The 24,197-nt window shown below is 37.4% G+C and overlaps 1 protein-coding gene across 3 annotated transcripts in view; it reads left to right on the top strand.

The window, feature by feature from the left end:
- LOC150081794 (RNA-binding protein 25) overlaps positions 1-24,197 on the top strand; it is a 769,112-nt gene that overhangs the window by 651,784 nt on the left and 93,131 nt on the right. For all 3 annotated transcript variants that reach the window (XM_090378892.1, XM_090378890.1, XM_090378891.1), the window contains one exon: positions 2,716-2,736. In XM_090378892.1, the coding sequence (XP_090235018.1) occupies positions 2,716-2,736 (21 nt within the window). The remainder of the gene's footprint in view (positions 1-2,715; positions 2,737-24,197) is intronic.

Here is a 24,197-nt window from a genome sequence, read left to right as displayed (position 1 = left end):
TTCAAGTTTATTCACAGCCAACTTAAAATGTGTAAGAACTATCAAAAAGGTTGAGCGAGAGGACATTTGTGGCAGTGAAGTGGCACAAGAACTGATTGCCCTGACAGAACAAATGCTCAATAGAAAGGAACAACATTTTTTTACATCTGCTTCCTGGACCTGAAAAACTAACTGATAGAGGATGGTGTCATCAGAGACGTTGAATTTTCTGAAACTGTCACTAATTTCTTTTGATACTTTCCTAGAATATGTGGAAAACTGGGCCAAGCCTTTTGCAGAGCTATGTTACTTTAAATGGGTTTTGTTAAATATCCCTCCATCTTGGTGTGTTGATCAACAGTGTCTCTAAAACATATCCAAAATTGACCCCATAACACATTCTTAGATTCACATATATTCTTCGCATGATGAATATATGTGAATCTAAGATTGATCATTGGAAGAAATGTGGTGTGACGACTAGTGACAGGTGAACTGAGACCATTCAGACAATGAAAAATGAAGACATTAAATTTGGGAACATAATATGGGTAGTTCCCAACTTTACGAGTTAATTCATTCTTAGCGCATGTTCATAAAGTGTGGAATTTATTTCTTATAGACATAATGTTGAAAACAGGAGTTACATTCTCAACAATGAAATTAGTTAGCTAAACAATGATTGATTTATCAAAGAAATGAGCATAAAGAAATTATTTATGACTTACAAATGTTATTTAAAGAATGTTTATTCTTCATCATCGACTAAATGCACACATGTTGATCACTCATTGTTGGCTCGGCACTCGTTGTTGGAAGCACAAGGAGTCGTCTTCTTCAGAAATACGTCGAGGTGTTTGTTTGTTTCCAAGACCTTCTCTTTTCTTTATAAATTTCAGGATAGCATGCATAAGCATTTTTTAACAGCATGCACAAATTGCAACTAACTAACACAATACGTGTGGAGTAACAAGTTTACAAAGAATAGGAAGAAAGAGAAGATTCTGAAAATTTATTTGTTTTTCATATGATGGAAGATTGGAATGAAGCAGAAACACATTTCATCATAACGTAAAACCCCACACAATTCTAGCTATCAGTATTTTTGCAAATGCACTAACATGGAATTTACTACCCATTTATAATTGATTGCACTAACAGAAAAACCCAATAAATTGATTCTTATAATGGAACATATGATAACAATGAAAGTATAGTGCATTTTAATAATTTGAATTGGTAACTAATACAATTTACATTATAAAAATTACCTTTTAGAGAGGTAAATAGCTTGGTTATATAGCAAAAATTTCAACTTTCTTGGAACGAATAACCAAAATAAGCAAAAAAAAAAACAATGTGTTATTGGATTAACATTACGATATTTTCATGATACAATGGTGTCTCTGGAACAGATTAATGTCATAAATCGGGGTGCACTGTATTGTATAGCTACAAATGTGGTTTGAAATGTGGGATTTATGAATGTTTATCATTCATTTTTTGCAATTAATGTTTATATTTTCGAATTTGTTGATACTTGAAAAAAAAAAAAAAAAAAAAAAAATCTTGTAAAGCAAGAACTGCCTGTATGCATTGTGAGTTTTGTGTTAGGAATAGCTGGCACAAATGCATCATTAGAGAGGGTGTTTTCTTTAATGAATGCATTTTGAATTGATGAAAGGAATCAGTTGTCTCTTGAACTGTACAGGCAATAATTAATAACAAAAACACATTTTAAAGACATTCCTTGTATGGACTTCAACAATATCATAAAGGAACACCTTTAGGAAGAAATTCAGTCATCTAAAAAATATGACAAAAATATTTATAAATTTTATAAATCTGGTCACCCTTTACTGTAAGATCATGTTGAGAATTAAAACAAGAGGTGAAGATTCTATTCTTTTGTTTATTAGAAAATACTTAATGAATATGAGCACAATGTGTACTTTCTTTCTTTGAAAAGTAATGTTCTTAGAAAAGCCCGCATATCTTGGCAGCATATCATTTTGAAATTTAAAAATATTTGCAGAGAAGTTTCCAGTACTTGTCAATAAAAAAAAATAAATATATGAAGCAACCGGAAAGAATTGATTTACTGTGGTCCTTTGTCAGAGAACTAACAGATGCATAAGGCGGTTGTGAATAAATTAAATTATCACAAATGGTGCTTGGCCTATTGACATTTCCTTATTACAGTTCTGAGTCTCAAAATATTGAGCCCTGTAAAAGAAACAAAAACTTAGTTCGCATGTGTTTCTGTTGGAGTTTGGAAATGATCCTGACAGGCAAGTCTAGGCACCTTGGTTATAAAAGTTTGGCTCAACATTTTAAATGAGTTGAACATCTGTAACAGAAAATCCAAACAAAAATCTGCATATGGAACAATTCTAGAGAAACTAATGTTTGATAGCATATTATGTATGTACTGGTATATGATGTTTTGTTCTGTATTTTATTATAAAATAAAGAATAATTTGTCAGCAGCATTTAATTTTTAATTCAGTTAGGACTTTAAATAAACTTTTGCAACATTGACACTTCTTCTCCCCACTTCTAGATTTCATTTTTCGTGATATTTGGAATTCTATTTAAGAAATAAATTTATATTTTCAAGATATTCTAAGTAATTTTGAAAGTGTGATTTACTTGCATTGTTTAACATTTTTACTATTTCTGAAGAAATTCCAATATTGCTTACTTAATTGTCTATTTTAATTTTTTTCGCTTAAGTTGCTGTGGACTGACCATACCGTAAGTTTATTTTTTGTCATTTTGCTATATACCTTTCTAACTTTTATGAATTTCATATATTTTATCTTGAAAATTTATCTTATCAAGGTAGTATTTAAAAAAATTTTTTCTTTTTTTTTTTACTTGCTATTTATTCAGTAATTATCTATGCAAACAAACAGGCCATAAAACATGCTTACAAGCCATACACAAACTTGGGATGATCCAAAAATGTGCGGACTGAGATCATTGCTGTAAATCTGAGTCACTTGGGGGGTTGGTATAGGTCTCCTTTTCAAAAAACACGTCCTTCACATTCTTTACACCTTTTTCAGCGGCTCACTAGCTTCTGAAACACTTTCTGCAGCCCATTTTCTGAAAGTCATTGCAGGATAGCGGATGTGGCAGATTTAACTTCTTCATTTGGGTTAAATTTTTTTCCCTTTGAACTGAACTCTTTTTTAAGGATCAGGAAAGCCAAGACATCGCATGGTGCAAGGTCTGGACTGTATGGAGGGTGGAAAAAAATGTGGTGCCTGATTGGAGCGTGCTGGCAGGGCTCCTTGAAAAATTTATATTAATCCCTCAATATTTTGAAATAATGAAAAAATGAAAAACTAAAACTATTAATAATTATTTATTATTTTTATATTATTACAACTTGTTAACAAGTGACCAGAAATGTTGATAATATAAACAAAACTAATCAGAAGGATATTTTTCTTGCGTATTTATTGGTAAAATCTTTGAAGACTTTCTCAAAATTTAAATTCCTTGCTTCTTCTCTTTCAATGGATACAATAGCAAGGCTGATGAGTCTCTTGAAGCATTGTTGGCCTTAGATATGTTTTAATTAAATAATTTGTATAATTTAAATATTTATTATTTAATTAATTAAGTTTTGATAAATTTAAATGGGAAAAGCTTCTTTCCCCAGAAGCTACAGTCACTGGAATCATTAAAAATATTCTTAGTGATATCATTAAATTCAAAAATCCAGTGGCTCTTTCATTAGTTGTGAGAAATTGTAAAATATTTAAAGGATTTTCGAAGCACAATTCTGGAAGAATTGGTTTCAATGCTTACATTTTCCTCCACTAGCATATGGCCATCAATATCTGCCACCTGCACAGACTTGACCAATTCGTTGCCCTCAATGATTTTAGCTTCTGAAAGTGTGATTTCTAAATCTGCAAGCTGTTTTCTTAACTCGTCCTTTGGAATTCTTAAAAATTGACTCAAGAAACCAAAAAGATTATTATGTTTTATTAACTGCTAGAAACATGACTCTAGAGACTGCAAAGGCTTGTCTACAATTTTATTAAAGCAATTTACCTTCTAAGCTTCCTTAGGATTTGTTATAGGTTCATCAGTAGGTGGTAATTGAAGTGCCTTTTCTTGTGTGAAATTCTCGAGATACTTCCAATTCTGTCACAAGTTCTGTGGCACCAACTAGTCTGTGTGGGTAGCACAGTGATATTGTCACCATACTCCCCACAGCGGGTGGAAAAGGCCTGGGTTCAAATTCTGTCGATAATGCAAGGAACTTTAATGGGCTTTTTTCACTCCAGTCTCAGGTGTAGATAGCAAGGTTTTTTCCCCCAAGTAACTGGGAATTTTTCGTCCAGCAAAACAGGCAGGTCGACCAGAGAGTCGACTACAGACAAAAATATAATAATAATAATTTTTTTTGTGGCACCAACTAAGATTTGTTTAAAGCCATTGTCTCTATACTTGGTCATCCAGTGCAGAAGGTTTTTAAATGAAGAAGAAAGATCTGTAGCAAGATCTGTAGAATCACTTTGCAGTTCTTTACTTACCTGAAACAAAAAAATCATGCCAAAATACTAAAGAAACAAGAAACTGGTATTCCTTAATCTGGTTATCTAGTGATTCAGCTTCAATTCTTGCTTCAGCATCTTCTGATGCTATTTTCAAAAGGTGCATCATCGAAATCAACACATTCAACACTCCCACCTTGTTTTACAGAGAAACTTTAAAGAAAGAAAGAAAGACCCTTCACATATTTTCGGATAATCGCCATTTCTTTGTTAATGCTGAAAAGAGCTCGTACAGACGTTGAAGTGTCCCATAAAAGGTCATTGCATCAGGACAGGTTTTTGCCATATCCCCTAGAACTAGATTGTAACTGTGACAGCACATAGTGTAAAAAATGTCCTTGAATTTTCCTGTAAAATTCCTGCCTGAACACCTGAAACGTTTCCTTTCATATTAGCTCCATTGTCATAACCTTTCCCTGGGATATTAGTTGTGTAATCCTAACATTTCGAATTCCTGTTTAAGCACATTGCACAAATTTTCTCCAGTACTGCTCTTTACATTGATAAATTTTATGAACTGTTCATACACACCGACTGGCATATTAGAGAGTAGAGTGTTTAATGTCAAACGACACCTGGGGTTACCCTAATCTCCGCGTAGTATACATTGTGGGTGTGAAACAGAACACTGTCAATGCCAGAGGTTTAAAGGTATATGGATTTTGTATATGTGTAGTGTCATGTACCGTTGTTCCTCTAGTCATTTAGCCACTGAGCTCCTAATGGGACCCAGAATGTTTCGTTGGAGACTCATCTAATTGTCCAAGATGTTTGTTCCTGATCAGTGCCGGATTAAGGCACGAGCTAACAGGGCAGTTGCCCGGGGCATCATTCTTACAGGGGCTCCAGGGAAAAAAAAATTTATTAATCTCCCGTAATTGATTACATCTACCCATATGTTTTTGTGTCTGTAAATTGCGTGTGTTCTCTGGTCGATTTGCTTGATGTTGAACGAAAAACCCCAGTTTCTGGGGAAAATACCTGGAGACCGACTGACTCAGCCACGCACTGAAAAAACCCCCATTAAAGTTCCTCGCGGGATTCGAACCTGGCCCTTTTCTACTTGGTGTGGAGAAAGGATGGTGGCGATGCCACTGTGCTACCCACACAAACAAAGAAAAATAAAAAATAAAATAAAATAAATCTACAGCAATGAGTAACATATTAACCCCAAGAGGTCACATGTGGTGAGTATGGACTTGGCACACCAAGGGTCCAGAGCTGGATATCATCATTCTTCACTTTTTTGGTGATTCCTTTCTACTTCTGACTCTCTCTCTCAGGGTAACTTGGGAATTTTTTTTGGCTGGTGCAGCCTAAACCGCAGGCTTCCTTGCACCATACGGCTATTAATAATCATATATTATTATAAACTATACAACATATAATGATTGCCTTATGAAAACTGCAATAATAAAATCTCTTATTACATAAATGTTACAAAGTTGGCATTGCATTGCACACAAAGGAAATCAATGCATACTTCTCTATTCAGAGGTGCGCATTGATTGTGCAATAAGCGCAAAAAATAAAAATAAAAAATAAATAAGTGTGGACAAGAAAAACAGCTTTTTGAAATTCATATTATATCTTTCTCTGATCTATAAATGACCCTTCAACAAATTTTCAATAAAAAATAAATAGATCTACAGCAATGAGTAACATATATTAGTATCAAAACTGGACAACGTCATGTGGATCATTCATAATTTGTGAATGGCCCACGTTCACAAATTATGAATCCACAATTTGGGAATGAAAACTGGAATAATAAATTTACTTACATCTTCAGCCTTTCTATCACAAGTTGGAAAAAAAATTGGTGGTAATGAGTAAATTTTTTAATGTTCTGAGAAATTTAGAAATGTAGAATCACAGAATGGTACATGATGCTTGATAAGAGCTGCAGAACTTTTTCTGCCAATAAAGCAAATGAAAATCTCTGTGATTGGCTGAATTTTTTTGTTTTATTTCCCACTCTCTTTTCCCAAGTTACTTCTTCAATTAACTTTTAAACAAATTTTTCCACCACAAACAAACACAGAACAGATACTGTACATATAAAACGGTTATAAAATGTATTATTCATGGCCAGTAGCATAGTCCAGGTCTTGTTGGCTGTATAGAAACAGAGCAATAGACAAGGGTAGAATGTTGTTTTGAAAATGGCAAATGAAAACTTCAAAACCATAAACTAAATGAAACTTAATGCTTTATAGTGACTGAAGTAGATGCTTTACTCTGCCTTGTCGTTACTTATTCCTTCTCTGAACACCATGGGATAAATGCTAATTACAGGAAGAGTCCCTCCCAATACACTGGTCAGCTTCCGAACACCATACACGTGGATCAAACGATCCGTGATTGAAATATGTCTCTTGTTAGCATAGTAATAGCTCATTCCTAGTCCTTGCAGTTTTTTGTTTCAGATGAAAATAAAAAAGAAAGCCAAATCTAGCGCGATAGGCATTAAAAACGACAACACTGTCCATAGCCAGACTGTTAAGCAACAAATTTGTGTATTGTAAAATAAAACATATTCCCCTCTGACAACAGAGTATGTACACAAAAAATGTAAATTCACCAACACTAAAATAAAATCAGACTGTGATGTACGTATATTTAATATTTGACACTGGTGTTGCTGAATATTTCATGACTCTTTTATTTACTAATATTTCTATAAGCTTGGAATCAGTCTAAACAATACTCAGGTGGTGGCCAGTTGCTGAGTCAATAAGAATGTGTTACATTTAATTTAAAAAACTTGCTTTGTTATGAATTAAAATTGTGAATTGTCTTGACAAATGAATATGTCTACCAAATTTCGCAGGGCCAAATTTCCAGCTCGGCTCCAATGCAGCTGCATTGGCATAGTTTTTCCACTGAGTTTGTGTTGTGTTCCAGCTCCAACTCAATAAATAAAATGAAGAATAATATAAATTTTACTTACACAATAAGGAGCACAATTATTCAAATAAAAACACACCAATGTTACAATACAACTTTATAGCGATGCATACTGTGAGTGCCAGACAAAAGTAATTAATTTTCATACATGTATACCCCACCTTATGTCTGGCCCATATCTAAAGTGGGGTATACATGTGTGAAAATTAATTACTTTTGATATTTCAAGGGATATGTAAAAACTGGCCTTGAGATAATTACCTAGATAATGGCCAAAATTTCCACACCTTTATAAATTATACAGACTTTGCTGTTCACATATTATGAATTAAAAATTAAATAAATCATAATAAAAACATTATTTTTATCTGTGTCCTTTATACTCATTAATAAAATGCTGATCATATTTTCTAAACATATGTAAAAAAGTCATTGTTTTGGGTTTCACAGGAGCCCTTTAACTTTGAAAAAAAAAAAAAAAAAACCTTTTCCTTCTCTTTTTTATTTTTATTTATTTCTTTTTTTGTTTAATTTTAATTTTTCTGCCAAGCTCAGGGCCCATCGGCCTGAGGCCAGCCCTGCTGAGGTGAACTCATAACAAGTTAGCATAATTTTCTCCATTTACAGTTTGTTTCTCAAGAACTCAACATCGGGATTTTTTTTTTTTTTTTTTGATGAACCAAAAACTCAGTTTTTATGAAGGTGGTGAATTGTGGTGTTTGCTTATGCTTGACTGCTTTTTGGACTTAGGATCAAAATGTTGGATCCAGGACTCGTCATATGTGATTATTTTATTCAAAAACCACTTTTCCTTAACTTTAGACAAAATTCAGTTGCGTTTCTTTGTCTAATAATTAATGAAATATCTTTCTCATTCCCCAACATAAACTGCTATAACAAACACAAAAATGAATACTACATAATACGCTTGCACAAATTAAGAAAATTGGGGGAACATTCCTAGAGTGCAAACTCATCACTTGTTTCCATAGCAATGAAGCAGTGTTGCCAGTCTGGGTATTTTCGGAACAGCCCTCATATATGTGGATTTTATTCTGAGATATTTGAATATTTTGTAGGATAAGATGCATTTGTTTTCGGAATTGTAGTTCACAATGTTCACGTAGTTGGTGGCACCATACCATGCATTGTAGTCTTGGTTTCACAAATTTCATCCATGTGATTGTAGTTTTGTATATGATGATCACATGCCCAATAGGAAAGGACTCTTCCACCACGCAGTATGAGTAATGCCTTTTGAGGTTATGATGAGCATTATGGTGAAATCGATTATTTCTGATATTTCAAGGGTGGATTCCGTGGATTGTAAAATATAAATTAAGACAATAAGCCTTGTGTACCATACACAAGTTATTTCTCAATTTCGAGCAGCAGAAAATGGGATGTAATCAGATATTTGCAAAAAAATATGCAAATTGACAGCATGCAGTACAAAGAAAAATTCAAAAATTGATGTCACATTTCATGGTGATATGATATCATTTGTGAGAAATGTTTATTTGCAGTTATCATAGAACATAATATTTGTCTAGTTGTGCTGATCGTGCAAGTACATTGTTGAGATATGCATTTCTCAATAGTGACATAAAAAACAGAAATGGTTACAGAAGGACTAAAACACCAGACTTTGTTAGTGAAACTGCATGGGTAGGGGAGAGGAAAGAGGTAGTGATGGCTCTGAAAAACTGGCCAATTGCTCCATATAGTATAACTCAGAGTGATTTCAACCTATTCCATTGTGTTGAACTATTATTATAAAAAACATTACCAGATCGAAAGATCAAAAATTTCTTCCAATTCTGACAGCTCTCACTGCCGGCATTGGAAGGTGACTTTACAGGGTGAACAACCTGAAAGCATGTGGAATTCCTTCAAAAAAGCACTTAATACTGATTTGATAATGCCAATTTAGCATTAGCATATGATGCAAGAAAGCAAAATTATACCGCCTCAGGCAAAAAAAAAATTCCCCTTTCACCTATCCATTTCCTCCATAAGGTATTCTTAATTTTTCCTTGAATTTATTTAAGCTCTCAATTTAAATGGAAATCTGTTCCAGCAATAAACCACTTGCCGAAAATTTCTACATATCTATTTTTCAATTCCTTCCTTGATTTGAATTTATGCCCCCTTGAGCATGTAATCTGAGCAAGAGGAAGAATCCCATGAGCATTGAGCTTTCTCAAACCATTCATAACCTTAAACACCTCAGGCAGATCACCTCATCCACTCTCCAGACCTTGAAGTTTGCAGAACTGAAACCTTTCTTGAAACCTTCTTGCACCCCAGTCATCAACCAATCTCGTTGCCCTTCTCTGTACTCATTCCAGCAGCTCTACATTCTTCCTAAAATGGGGCTTCCAGACCTGTATGCAGCACCCACTGTGGCTTTATCATTGCCTTATATAACTATCAAAATTCCTGCATATTATATACTTTATATCTGACTGCACAATTAACCAGTCTTCTTCTTCCTTCTCCACTACCCTGAGTGCAGTGCACAGTTGGTAAGTTAATCTACAGTTACTGCTACCCACATTCAGTACCTCGCTTTTGTCATTGTTAAAATTGCCACATCTCTGCCCATTGCTTAACTTTTCTAGATTCCCGTAGCGTACCGTCCTTACTGTCAATAGCAACCATACCAAATGTTCTTATCGTCTGCAAACCTGGACATTAAGCCTGCTATACCTTCATCAATATCATTGATAAATATAGAAAACTGCAATAGGCTCAACACTAAACTCAATCAATCCTTTATCCCTATCAGCTACTTGCCCTTAATGCCACACTGCTCCAATTTGTTTAGTAGTCTCCCATGAGCAACAGTATCAACTTTCCTAAAATCCAAGTATATGATATCAAAATTATTTTTTTAATCCAGTTCCTTTGTGACCACATCATTCCAGTCAAATTTGTCAGACAAGATTTCCCCCTATCGAACCCATGCTATGTCTGAACTATAACTACAGTCTTGTCTAGATGACCCTACATTACTTCTTTAACCAGTGACTCCATTATTTTTCCCTGGAACAGAAGTTAAACTAACAAGTCTATAATTACTCTTATCACCCTTTGATCTCCTTTGTGAATTGGGGATACGTTTACGCATCTGTCCATGAGGACCTTCCCTGAATCTAAGGATGATTTCATAATTAAGGCTGAGGGTTTGCTTACTTCCTTTGTTGCTTTTCTTAATATAATTAGATAGAACCTAACCACCCCGGGTCCCTTTCTTATGTTTTAATTAAACAATTTCTCTTCCATTTTCCTCCAGGTTTTTACAAAATCATTTAGCTTCCTATTAGAATTTGGTGGTCAAATCTGATTTATCCCCTGCCTTCTGCAGCTTATGAAAGTAAAGATTCCTTTGCCGTTTTTCTTTGTATCCTTTACCAAAGATTTCTCATAATCTGCTTTAGATTGCCTATCCTCCTTTGTGACTTGATTACAGACTAGCCAATATATACCATAAGCTTCTGTATCGCCTGATAATTTATATGCATTCTCTGTCACGAGTCTCTTTAGTCTATCTAATATATCATTTTTTCCTAAACTTTGAACAGTATTTCTTACTTGGTATGAAAGGCATAATAGCTTTCATGATTAACTCCTTGAATGCTTCCCATTTAGAAATCTGATGATTAACATCATCGTCCAACTGATGATGTTAATCTGATGATTAACATCATCAGTTGGACCCACTGTATAGAATTTGAAAACTCTTAGACCGTGGTGGTAACCTTTACGAAAGTAAGAACTCTTCCCTTTTCCTTAACAAGCTGCTGCAGAAAACAGTCATCCAATAAATCCACAAATCCTTGCTAGTGTGTGAGTGACCAATCCATAAGTTCCAGTCAAAATACTCTATTATAAGACATTCTGATTTACTGGCCCACTATATTTCTCTGTACACATGTAGTATCCAATAAATCCACAAATCCTTGCTAGTGTGTGAGTGACCAATTCATAAGTTCCAGTCAAAATACTCTATTATAAGACATTTTGATTTACTGGCCCACTATATTTCTCTGTACAGTTGTGTCTTGCACTCATCAGAGTCATCATGTCTATAACAACTTCTACTCTCATTTTTGTTTTTCAGTGCTAATGCCTCCAAACCAAATGTACAGAACAGTGCCTGGCCACACATGTCCACCGAATGCACTGCCTTTGATATTATGTGCTTCTTAACTGAGAGCATAACCCTCCTCTCCTACTCTCCTCTCCTGTTTTGTTCTTCCTTCCTGGGATATGGGAAGTACACATTGTATTTCCCATATCCAAATAATTTCGGAACCTCCTTATACCTGACACAATCCATCTATATCTCCACAATGGCTCCTTTTGTTGACTTTGCTAGTACTTCAAATTTATGAAATTTATTCACTATTCTCTAGCTTAAGTATAAAAGCAAGTACACATGAACCTGTTTTTACTCTGTACCTTGTCCTTTGTCAGGTTCAAGGTTTACGACCTTGACCCTGACCAGGTCATTACAAGAACCCTATAAACGTTTGTAATGTAGTCTTAGCATTAGCATTAGTAGAGGCATTTGATACAAGAAAGCAAGCTTATGCAGCATCAGCCAAAAAAAAAAAAAAAAAAAACAAATAAATAAAAAATAACCACTTCCACTTCACCCCTCTGTTCGTTCGAAATACCTGTCCAGCTGAGCCTTAAACTTATTTAGGCTATCAACTTCCACGACAAGGGATGGAAGTCTATTCCACCAACCAACCACCTAAAGCAAGGCTAAAGGCCAATTTCCTCACATCTATCCTACATCTGTCTCAATTTTAATTTATGCCCTCTCAGGTGATTATTCTGAGCAAGAGGAAGAATCCCATCAGCATTGAGCATGCTCAAACCATTCAAGGCTTTATACACCTCTATCAGATCACCTCACCGGTGCCTAGTCTCCAGACATTGTAATTTGCAAAACTTAAGCCTTTCTTCATAAGAGCATCCCTTTGTTCCATTCACTAATCTTGTTGCCCTTCTCTGTACTCGTTCCAGCACCTCTACATCCTTCTTGAAATGAGGCCTCCAGACCTGTATACAGTACTCTAAGTGTGGTCTGACCATTGCCTTATACAATGGAATAATCACCTCCTTATCCCTGCTAGAAAAATTCCTATATATCATCGACAATACACCATGAGCTATTCTTGCAGCCCGTCTGCACTTCTCAGAAAGCTGCATATCTGCCTGCACAACCACCCCCAGGTCCCTTTCATACTCTACCACTGTCAGTGTAGTACCACAGAGTTGATACGGGGTTGCTGTTTCCCATATGTAGTACTTTACATTTGTCAATGTTAAACTTCATTTGCCACCTCTCACCCCATCTGCTCAACCTTTCCAGATCCTGTTGCAGTAGCATAGTGTCAGTAGTGTCCTTGCAACCCTGCCAACCTTCGTATCGTCTGCAAACTTGGACATTAAGCTTGATATACCATCATCAATATCATTTATAAATACAGAAAACAATAATGGACCCAACACTGAACCCTGAGGGACTCCACTAATAACATTAGTCCACGATGAGCAGTGTCCATTGATTACTACTCTCTGTCTTCTCCCCCTCAACCACCCCTTTATCCATAGCAGCAATTTGCCTCCAATGCCACACTGCTCCAATTTGTGCAGCAGTCTTCCATCTGCAACAGTATCAAAAGCCTTTCTAAGATCCAAGTATATAATATCAAAGTTATTCCCTGCATCCAGTTCTTTTGTGACTGCATCATAGTATCCAATCAAATTGGTCCGGCAAGACTTCCCCTTAACAAAACCATGCTGTGTCTGAGCTATAACTGAAGTCTTGTCTAGATGACCTTCAGTGCTTCTTTAACCAGTGCCTCCATTAATTTTCCGGGAACAGAAGTTAAACTAACAGGTCTATAATTATTTGTGTCACCCTTTGATCCTCCTTTGTGAATTGGGGTCACATTTGCACATCCCCAGTCCATGGGTACTTCCTCTGAGATCAAGAAAGCTCTCATAATTATGGATAAGGGTTTGCTTACTTTCTTTCCTTCCTCCTTTAATATAACTGGATAGATCCCATCCACCCCAGATGCCGTTCTTGTATTTATCTTCAACAATTTCTCCTCCACTTTACTCTCAGTTATTACAAGATTCTCTAGCTTACTGCCAGAGTTGAATACACCTCTGGCATTCCCCTCGCTGAATAACTCCTCATGTGTGAATGTTGATGCAAAATATTCATTCAGTTTGTTAGCTGCTGAGCAGGATCATCAACAGTTAACCCATCGATATCAAGTGGACCAATCTGACTCATCCCCTTCCTGCTAGAGTTTACATAAGTAAAGAACTCTTTGCTGTTTTTCTTTGCATCCCTTGCCAAAGATTTCTCATAATCTGCCTTCGCCTGCCTAACCTCCTTTGTAACTTGGTTACAGATCAACTTGTATCTATCATAGGCTTCTGTATCACGTGTTAATTTGTATGTATCCCATGCATTTTTCTTCTCTGCCATATGTCTCATTAGTTCATCTGACATCCACTTAGGCCTAAACCGTGAACAATATTTCTTAGTTGGTATGTAAAGCCTAGTGGCTTCCAAGATAAGTTCTTTGAATGCTTCCCATTTTGAATTTGCTGTTGGTAACATCATCAGTTGGTCCCACTGTATTGAATTTAAATACTGTCTCAGTCCATCGTAGTTGCCTTTACGAAAGCAATAACCCTTCCCTTTACCCCTAATGGTAGTTACCTCTTTGAGTAACTCCCACTTCAGCACACTGTGATCACTGCCACCTAGTGGTTCATTTACCTGCAGATTCTTATTCCTTGAAGAATCACTACTGATAATCAAATCAAGAGTATTACTCCCCCTAGTTGCCTCCCGAACATGCTGATGTAGAAAACAATCATCCAATAAATCCACAAAAGCCTTGCTAGTGTGTGAGTGACCAGCCCCCAAATTCCACTCAATATCTGGGAAATTAAAATCCCCCATTATAAGACTCTCTGATTTGCTGGCCCACTCTATTTCCCCGTACAGTTTCTTATTATACTCATCAGAATCATTAGGCCTATAGCACACTCCTACTCTCAATTTTGATCTCCCAATGCTTATGTCACACCAAACTGACTCGACACTGCACTGTCCAGCAATGTCGACTGGCTTCACTTCCTTGGATTTTATATATTTCTTAACTAATAGCATAACCCCTCCTCCCTTCCTATAGACATTTTACCCCCCAAATTCCAGTTTTGCATTCCTTATATCTGTGTGACACCACGTCTCTGAAATCCCCACAATATCTGCCTTTGATGTTTTGAGCAATACCTCAAATTCATCAAATTTATTTACTAAACTCCTAGCATTGGTGTACATGCAAATATACATGCACCTGTTCTTTTTCTTAGCTACCCTAACACAACCCATGTATTTACTTGTACCCCAATGATTCCCAGCAGTCTCTGAAATATCCTGCATCTTAATTTCCAGGCTGCGCCTCATTCCAATAGAAGCAGTGCATGAATCACTTTCACTTCTGCCAGTGGATACTGTTAATCTATTAGTCCTTGTATCCCCCCCCCCCAATCTAGCAGTTTTCCGACCCACCTAACGCTGCCTCGATAGCATCAGCAAACATTCTTGCACTCTTTCTGTTTAAGTGTATCCCATCCTAGTAGAAGCAGTCTCTCCTGTTAACAAGTACAGACCAGGCTGAAAAAAATTCTACCCCTTGAGCCTTGCACAATCCTTCCATGGCCGAATTGATCGACATGGCTCTCGTCATATACTCCCTCCTATCGTGTCTGGGCAGAATTGCAGACACTCTCAAATTCAACCGTAATTCACGGCTTTTTTTTCAACAGTGACCTGTACTTGTTAAGTAATTCCGCCGGTCTCCTCTTAATATCATTATTGCCAACGTGTACAACTATATCACCTTTTGTGCCCTTAAAAGATGATATCCGCTCTACAACGTCATCAACCTTTGCCCCTGGCAGACATACCCTGGTCCTGTTCCACCTATCCTTTTTACAAAGCATGTTTCCCGTTTCCCTGACAATAGAGTCTCCAACAACTACTAGTTCCTTTGGGACCAGCGCATTCTGCCTTGGGGGCTGCTGCTGTGTTGCACGATGACCAAGTGCAAGCTCTGGCATTGGTGTGGGCAGCTGAGAGCTTGATGGGCCCCTCACTTTTAATCCTTCGAGGGCATCCACCCTGTCCTTCAAGCTCTCATATAGGCCCATAACAATGCCGAGTTGTCGCCTGATTTCCTTACACTCCTTGAATCGCGCACACACAAAGGTATCCCCCATGGCAGTATCATGTCCCGTACCTGACTGCTCCACAAAGATCAAGCAAGTAGTGCATTTTAATAGGCTGTGATTCAGAGGGCAACTGCCCCCCCCCCTCAGTTCTCCCCTGAGCCACAGCACTCCCATTAGCTTGAGCCTTTTGCTTTGCTGCTCTTGTCAGAGTCATGATTTCGATTTAATTTCAATAAAATTTCAATTTCAATACAAAATTAAAACCCTAAACTTATATCTCAACACAGTTATAACGCTATATTTATGTTTCAGTATCGAGTGTTATCTACAAAATCGCTTTATATAACTTCCGTATCAATTTAAGTATTAATTATTTATTTTTTACTAATTATTTATGTTACGTAACCCAAGTCATTATATGTATAGTTAAAAGTACAATTTAATTGACAATGAAGTTCAACAAGATTAATTATCTGATTAATTGACAATATTATGTACTATACTATACTATATTAAGCTTATGCTATCTATTTCGAGATATTTTGTATCGCGTAACAATGGCAGCTATTTACGAACTGTAAACACGTGGATTTGATACCCTTTCCGATACTAAGTAATACCTACAAAATCTCTATCTAAATTACTTTAATCTAAGTATCGTAAATAAGAATATAAAACTACCCTAGAAAATAAGTTAATATGACAATTTAAGCTAATAAAACAGAAAATAAATCAGAAAAAACTTCTCTGTTCCAGGAACGGCAGAAATGTACGTTCGCACAGGCTACCCTCGTACTCGAACTCGAGAGGCTTGTCTGTTAAATGTATGCATCTTGTTGTATAAAGTATTTGCATAGTTTATTTCTTTTGAGATAACACCCTTGAAGAAAACCTCTCCTTTAAAGAGATAATTGAAGCTATATGTACAGCAATACCTCGTTTTGCACAGCTTCAAACAGCACGGGTTTCACTATAACACAGTTTTCAGTTAAGTTTAAATGGAAAATTTACTGTACATATTAAAACTCATTCAATAGCCTAGACACGTACTCTGCACGTATGCTGCATTGCCGTACCCTAGTTACAGTACATGTATGCTGCGGTGCCAACTCTATTGTCTCACATGCACATGTGAAAATAGCTTCCCTCAGGCAGTCAGCTGCAACATGCAACATTGTTCAGTATTCTTAATTTCATCTTGACGAGAAGATGTGACAGCTTTTCAAACTTTTCATTTCACAATTTATTTTTTACCCTTTTAATACGATCAAAAATACATCCACATCTTGGTTAGAAAGCACTGCCAACAACATGCATTCTGTTTGGCAGCATGTTTTGCCCCATTTGGTAAATGATTTCACTGGTTTTGAATCGCAAGTTCAGACAATTGCCGAAGACATTGTGATGATCGGAAAAGACTTGGGATTTGGAACTTCGGACACTGTTAATGTACGTGACTGCATTGACTCACATGCAAGTGACTTAGATGATGAAACTCTCCTTAGGCGCCTCCGTAGCCAGATGGGCAGGAGCAGCAGTGTGTGTAGCACAGGCTTCTTGATTAGACCGGTGTTCTAGCCCGTGACCACCAAATACAGAGGATGCAGAAAGGTCAGGGAATGACCACCGCATATCCCCGGAGCAATATGGCCTTAGTTTCTAATGCTCCTAAAATCCAAATAGCAAACAAACAAGCAACTGTCCTTGAAATTGATGAGCAAACTGCATATGAAGAAGAGGAAAATAATTCTGAAGTGGCACCAAAAGTATTTTCAACAGAAGAATTGGAGAAAGTTTTTCAGGGGGTTGTCATGGCCTGCGAGGTGATTTTGATTGGAGATCCGAATGTTGAACACAGCATTAAGATACGCAAATTTTACAAGATGGAATTTGATGCTACAAAGACTTGAAAGCTGAGAAAAAATTTTAAGTATTATTGAAATACCTAAATAAAGTTTTTTCTCATCTCTCATGATGTTTCCTTTTCATTAAAAAATTTTTGCGATATTTTTTTATTTCAAAACCTTTTAATTGGCTATCAAGAGCAAATTGTTTATAGGTTTATTATAATTTGTTTATAGACTGTTTCTCTGCAATGCATTCAACTAAAATCCATTATAATTATACCTCAATTAGCACGGTTTCACATAACACGGAATAGTTTCAGTACCAATTATCAGTGTTATGTGGTGTATTGCTGTATATCCATTTATATACCTTACACATTGTTGCATATGGTATATAAATAAATATATATGTGAATTTATTAGTCACTCATCAAAGAAATTACATTGTATATGAAGAACAATCCTCCCTGGGCATCACATGAAGGGTGTTCTTACATCAAAACTAACATGACAAAAATAACACTGGCTTACAAGTTTCAGAGACTCACATATAACAAAATATTATGGTATGCAGATATTTTTCAGCATTTTTATTAGAGTACCTTTCAACTAAACACTACAATACAAAATAAATATTTTCTCTCATGTTCCCAAGCAGTTGTGTGTTGAGCAGTAACAGGAAATGTGCCTGCATATGAATGCTTCAACACACTGACGTCAGAGCATTCATATGCAGGTATCAGTGTCATTTGATGCAACCAACTATGATAGTTAATTGAATTTTAAAAATCAAATCTAAATAAGAAAATTTCCCTTTAAAACAGTCACTTCAGATCCAAAAAGTGTTTTCACTATTGCCACAGATACACTAACCTTAGTTTCAATAAGTTAATGTTTTTTGTCGGGCCCTCATAAATAATTTCACAAGAAAACATGTTTATAAAAAATAATTTCAAATGTATTCGAACTTTAGGTCATAGATATATCTATTTTCCTTTCAAAATATCCTTTACTAAGATCATTGTTCCAATAACTTTCCAACTACTTCTTAAATTTAAATCCTTTTTATTTTATACCTTTCTGTTGAATGTTCCATAACTAAACTGCTGACTTTAATTTTTGATTAAAGAAGTATACAAGCTTTTCATACAGCAAATTTAAAATATAAAAAAAACTTCATTTATGTAACCTTCTCAATTTCTTATTTTAATTCAATTAGGCTGCAAATAACTTATTTTTTTTTTTTCTTTAGAATAGTTGCCAAAACAAAATTTCCCACGATATCGGATGATGACTGAAGTAAAAATTTATTAAGCAGCTTACTTCCTGTCGTCACAAATACTGGGAGAAATTTACTAATGCTAAATAACTTGTATTAATGCATTCTTCCTTCCTTTACTAGAATGTTTAGAAAGAATTAGGTTTGTTTAAGTATGAAAAAATTAGCTTATTCACAATTAGCAGGTGACAGACTATCAGCGACTAAGTAGAATTTCGTTTTATAGCTTACAGACCATTAAATAAAGTCTACATTTTACCAAAACATGTTTCCAATATAACACAATAGTGATCAATATCCTGCAATCCAACATCTGAAATATCTTATTATTATTATTATTATTATTATTTCTCCCTGACTGGGGGTTCCACCTTGTGACTGGTATTGCTAACAAGTACACAGGGTGGTTTGTTGTTATGTCTGGTGTTACTGTTCGTCGAGGAACTCTCTGACTATCCTACAAGTGTTCGGGGTTGCAACTTTCTGGAGTTCCTTGTAGATGTTCGTTGGGAGACTTATTGCTGCTGGGCTTAGGATCTTTGGCACCATATCTGTGGTTGACACGATGATCGGGATGGTCGTTACTTGTTGCATATGCCACATCCCTTTGATCTCCTGTCTTAGGTTCGTGTACTTCCTGATTTTTTTCCCCATGGGTTTTCTGCAGGTTGCCAGTGTTGGGTACTGCTATGTCAATCAGATAGGTAGCCTATTCCTTCTTGCCCACCAAGGTTATGTCTGGTCTGTTGTGCGAGATTGTTCTATCCATTATTATGGTGCGGTCCCAGTACAGTTTGTGGGTTGGGTCTCTAGTAATGCCCGGGGTTCGTGCTTGTAGTACGATACACTTTCTTCGATCAACTGGTATATCCTTGCTACCTTCTGATGTATTTTCCTGGCTACCTGGTTGTGTCTGTGAGTGTACTCAGTCTGGTGATCACCTTGCATCCCACGGTGATCTGTTGGATCGTTTCTGAGGCCAGGTGGCATCGTCGACATATGTCATCAAACACTCTGGGCTACTTGGTGATGTATTTTCTATAGTTCCTGGTGTTGATTACCTAGTCTTGGATGGCGAGCATGAATCCTTCAGTCTCGGGGAAGAGCGTTGTTGTTGTTGTTTGGTTTTTAGGAGCATTAGCAACTAGTGCCATATTGCTCCAGGAATATGCGGTGGTCATTCCCTGACCTTTCTGCATCCTCCGTATTTGGTGGTGACGGGCTCGAACCCCGGTCTAATCAAGAAGCATGTGCTATGCACTGCTGCTCCTTCCCACCTGGCTACGGAGGCACCTAGGGGAAGAGCGTCCCACTCATGAGCCATGCATTGGAAGCAATGTTATCGATGTGGTCTTGATGGAGATGATTGTACTGTCTGCCATGGAGTGTCTTCTCTGCACATCCTTTTAGCTTTGTTTGTACTTCCTTGTTTTGGGGGTACTCCTCGCTTAGGTTGAGTCAGGTTTACCGCTTGTCTATCTTCCTTATGGCCTGATGGAGTGCTACTGTGTGTTTCTGGAAATAATCCTTCAGGTTAACTATCGCTGTCTTCTGTTGCTCAATGAAGTCTATCAAGCCCCTTCCTCCTTCTTCCCTGGCATTGGTCAGTCTCTCCACGGCAGATTTCGGGTGGTGTTGGCTGCTCTTGGTCATCATCGTTCTTGTCTTTCTCATGATATCTTCCAGCTCGTTGTTAGATCAATCTATGACCCTGAAGGAGTATGTTAGCACTGGGACTACATAAGTGTTAATGGCTTTAACTGTGTTCTCTCCATTCAGCTTTGCTTTCAACAGACTTCTGAGTCTCTGATGGTATTTTTCGGTCAGGCAGGCTTTAATTTCCTTGTGCTGTAACTGCTGAGCCTGCATCGTCCCCAGGTATTTGTAGGCCTCTCCCTCTGCCATGGCTTCGATCTTTTTACCTGCAGCTCTGCAGCTGGTAGTTTCAATTGACTAATTTTCTCTGGTGCAGTCCGTTTGTCTTGCATTTGTGTAGACCAAATTCCATCCTAATGTCATCGCTGAATTCTTTAGTGATCTGGAGTAGTTGCTGGAGGTGCTTCTCGGTTCCCTCACAAAGCTTGATGTCATTCATGTACATCAGCTGGGTGAGGGTGTACAGATTCTTCCTTCCTTCCTTCTTTGAGGATATATCTATACTTGTTGAGCATGGTAGATAGTGGGTTAAGTGCTAGACAGAACCACATTGGACTCAGGGCATCTCCTTGAAAGATTCCTCTTCTGATGGCGATTGACCTGGTTGTGATATTTTCGACCTTAATGGTGATACTCCATTTCACCACCATTTCTCCTAGGAAGTTTGTCACTATTGGATTGACTTTGTAGATCTTCAAGGTCTCTATTAGCCAGCTGTGAGGCACGGAGTCGAAGGCCTTGCGGTAAACGATGTAGGCTGTGTACATGTTGCGGCACTTCTTGTAGGCCTGCTCCATAACTGCGGAATCTCTGGTTAATTGCTCCTTGCATCCTTTGCTCAACCGTTGCAGCTGGTCAGGATCTTGTACATTGTTGGGATGCAGGTGATTGGCCTCTGTATCGCCAGGTTTCTTGCATCTTCGTCTTTAGGCTTCAGATATGCGATTCCTTGTGTGAAACTTCGGGATTGTCTCTGGTGCCTTATCTTTCAGGTGAACTGCTCTGCCAGGTGCTTGTGTGTGCAAGTGAGCTTCTTGTACCAGTAGTTGTGGACATTATCTATTCCTGGAGTTCGCCAGTTGTGAGAGTTCTTGATCGTCTGTTTTACTTCTTCATCCCGAATCTCCCACCCTCTCATTTCTTGTACATCCTTGGTTTTCTTGCTTTCTAGTTCTATCCAGATGACTCGGCTCTTATATCTTACTTCCTTGCTCCATATATTTCCCCTGAACTCCTCAATCATCATCTTCTCAGATGGTCCGTACCCTTCTTTCCCGTCTTCTCCAAAATTCCTGTAGAAGCCTCTTTTGTCCTCATCGAAGATTCTGTTGTTTATTTTCCTCTGGGAGCTCTTTGTATCGGCGTAGTCTCTTGCTGAGTGCAAGGAGGTTCTGCTTCAATGTGTCCAAGTACTCTCCTGTTCCCTGATTTTTTTATCTCATGTTTGCTGTGGTCGCTGTCTCTTTTGAGGATGCTCTTTACTTTTCCAATTAATTTGTTACTCCTATTGTCCCATTGGTACTGGGTCAATTGTCCTATCTTGACTCTTAATTCTTCTATCTTCTGCTGAAATCTTCTTTCCCAAGCTGGTTGTTCCTTCTGTTTTTGGTTCTTCTGCTGCTGGTCTCTCGCTTCTCTTCCATTAATCCTCGTGGCTGCTACCACAGCACAATACACGGCTGTGTGGATGGCCCCCAGTGTTGTACCATTGCTGTCGAGGTAATGTGGTATTATATGCCGATTGAGGTGGTCTGTGACTCTCCGCGAGGTTCTATTCGGTATCACGTGAGTCTTTGTGGGGTCCATTCCTTCGAATTCTGTTAGGGCCTTCTTCCACTCGTCCCCTATTCTGGATATCACGATCTCGTCTCTTTCCACTTCAGCTGCTGTGGGTTGTATTTCTTCTTGCTCTTCTTCCTCTGGTTTGGTGGTGGTATATTCTTCCTCCTCTGTTTCCATATTCTTTGTTCTTTGTAGTTGATCGCTCACATTCTGCTTGATTTTTTCCAAGGTTGCAGGAGCTATCAGGTTCTTCATGATGATGGTCTTTCTCTGGTCTACTATTTGCTGTTCCTTGACCTGAATATCCGGGAATCGTTCCAGCCACTTGGTATGTAGTCTCACCCTGTAAGTTGTCATATCGGTCTCCAGCTTCATGATTTAGTAGTATGCTTGCATGATGTACGTATTCATTTCTATGCTCCACTTCATATGTTGCCATTTTCTCCCTTCCTGGGTGGTCACTAGCACAGTTGCGTAGGAAGCACTTCCAGTTGGTGGGGCTGGATGGTCTTGCCCTTCTCTTGTGGTAGCCATATGGGGGACAGCGCCACTCGCTCCACTGTCTTCCTCGGGAGACTGTTTCTGATTTTTCGAGCCGACCCCTCTGCCTAAGGCCTGAATGTGAGTGAATTTATCCTGCACCACACTCGATGCAGTATGATTAATATTTCTCTGCGACATCATCCATCAATGGAGGTGGACCTGTTTAGCTTCGGCTTATGTCCAGTGGTAGTATTATTATTATTAGCTATATGGTGCAAGGAAGCCCAAGGCTTATGCTGCACCAGGCAAAAAAAAAAAAAAAAAAAAAAAAATTCTGAATTAACCTGAGAGAGAGAGAGAAGTAGAAGGGAATCACCAAGAAAGAGAAGAATGATGATATCCAGCTCACAACCCTGGGTGTGCCAAGCGCATACTCTCCAGATGTGAACCCCTGGGGGGTATGTATCTAGCGAGTATGGGTCTGGCTTTTGTTTGATTTCTGACACGTTCTGCTGCAATGCCTGTCATATATAAGACTCTACATAATATCTGGTTATGATATGTCATTTTTTTTTTTTTTTTTTTATATTGTCTCCAGTTTGCATCATCAAATTTCTATTTTGAAATTCCGTATAGTCTGCATGGAGTGTTTGTTACAACATTGATCATTACAGATGATCAATGTTTTAATAGTGATTGCTGTTTAATTGTTCATTGTACATCTTCCAGTCCAAGGCAGACTGCTGTTGAACATTTGGCCAGTTCTATAGCCATACTTAAACCAGCAGGTCATGAAATATATGTGTATGCATTGCATCATTTAATTTTTTTTTTAAATTGTGGCTAATAGTTAGTTTCTTGAAACGCCTTCTTTTACTGGCTAAATTGGAGTTTTCCCATAAGGGATGATGGCTACTGAAGTTCCTCCATCATGCAGTAGGGCTCAGGATACTGTTCAACAATTCACTTAGTTCTTTATACCCTGTCATACTATTAATAGTCAGACACCGGCATATCTACAAATAACCTTTATTAATAGGAAAGCTGATAAAGTGTGCTGAAACCTTTATCTAATAAAGATGGACTTCTAATGTCCTAGGAACACTCTCCACCATTTTGTTTTGAGCATTTTTCTGTAGTCAGAGGCATAATTTTAGTCTCAGTTATTTAACTGTTTATTTTTTGAAGATAATACAGTATCTTCAATGTGATCTCTGTCTCTGTGCAGGCAATCTTCTAATCTTCCATGCATGTTTCTCCTGAAGTGATGTAACGTTTCCAAAGGAATTTCGGCAATTTCTATACGAATTCTTTCTTTCAGTTGTTCAATATTGTGTGGGTGATGAGAGTACATCTTGCTTTTTAAGTGCCCCTTTAAAAAATGTCACATGCTGACAGACTGAG

This window comes from Mastigoproctus giganteus, chromosome 8, assembly GCF_048544385.1.
Source record: "Mastigoproctus giganteus isolate SK-2022 chromosome 8, ASM4854438v1, whole genome shotgun sequence".
Classification (NCBI taxonomy): domain Eukaryota; kingdom Metazoa; phylum Arthropoda; class Arachnida; order Uropygi; family Thelyphonidae; genus Mastigoproctus; species Mastigoproctus giganteus.
Note: the sequence above shows the minus strand (reverse complement) of the source record. Positions and strands in the feature narration are given on the sequence as shown.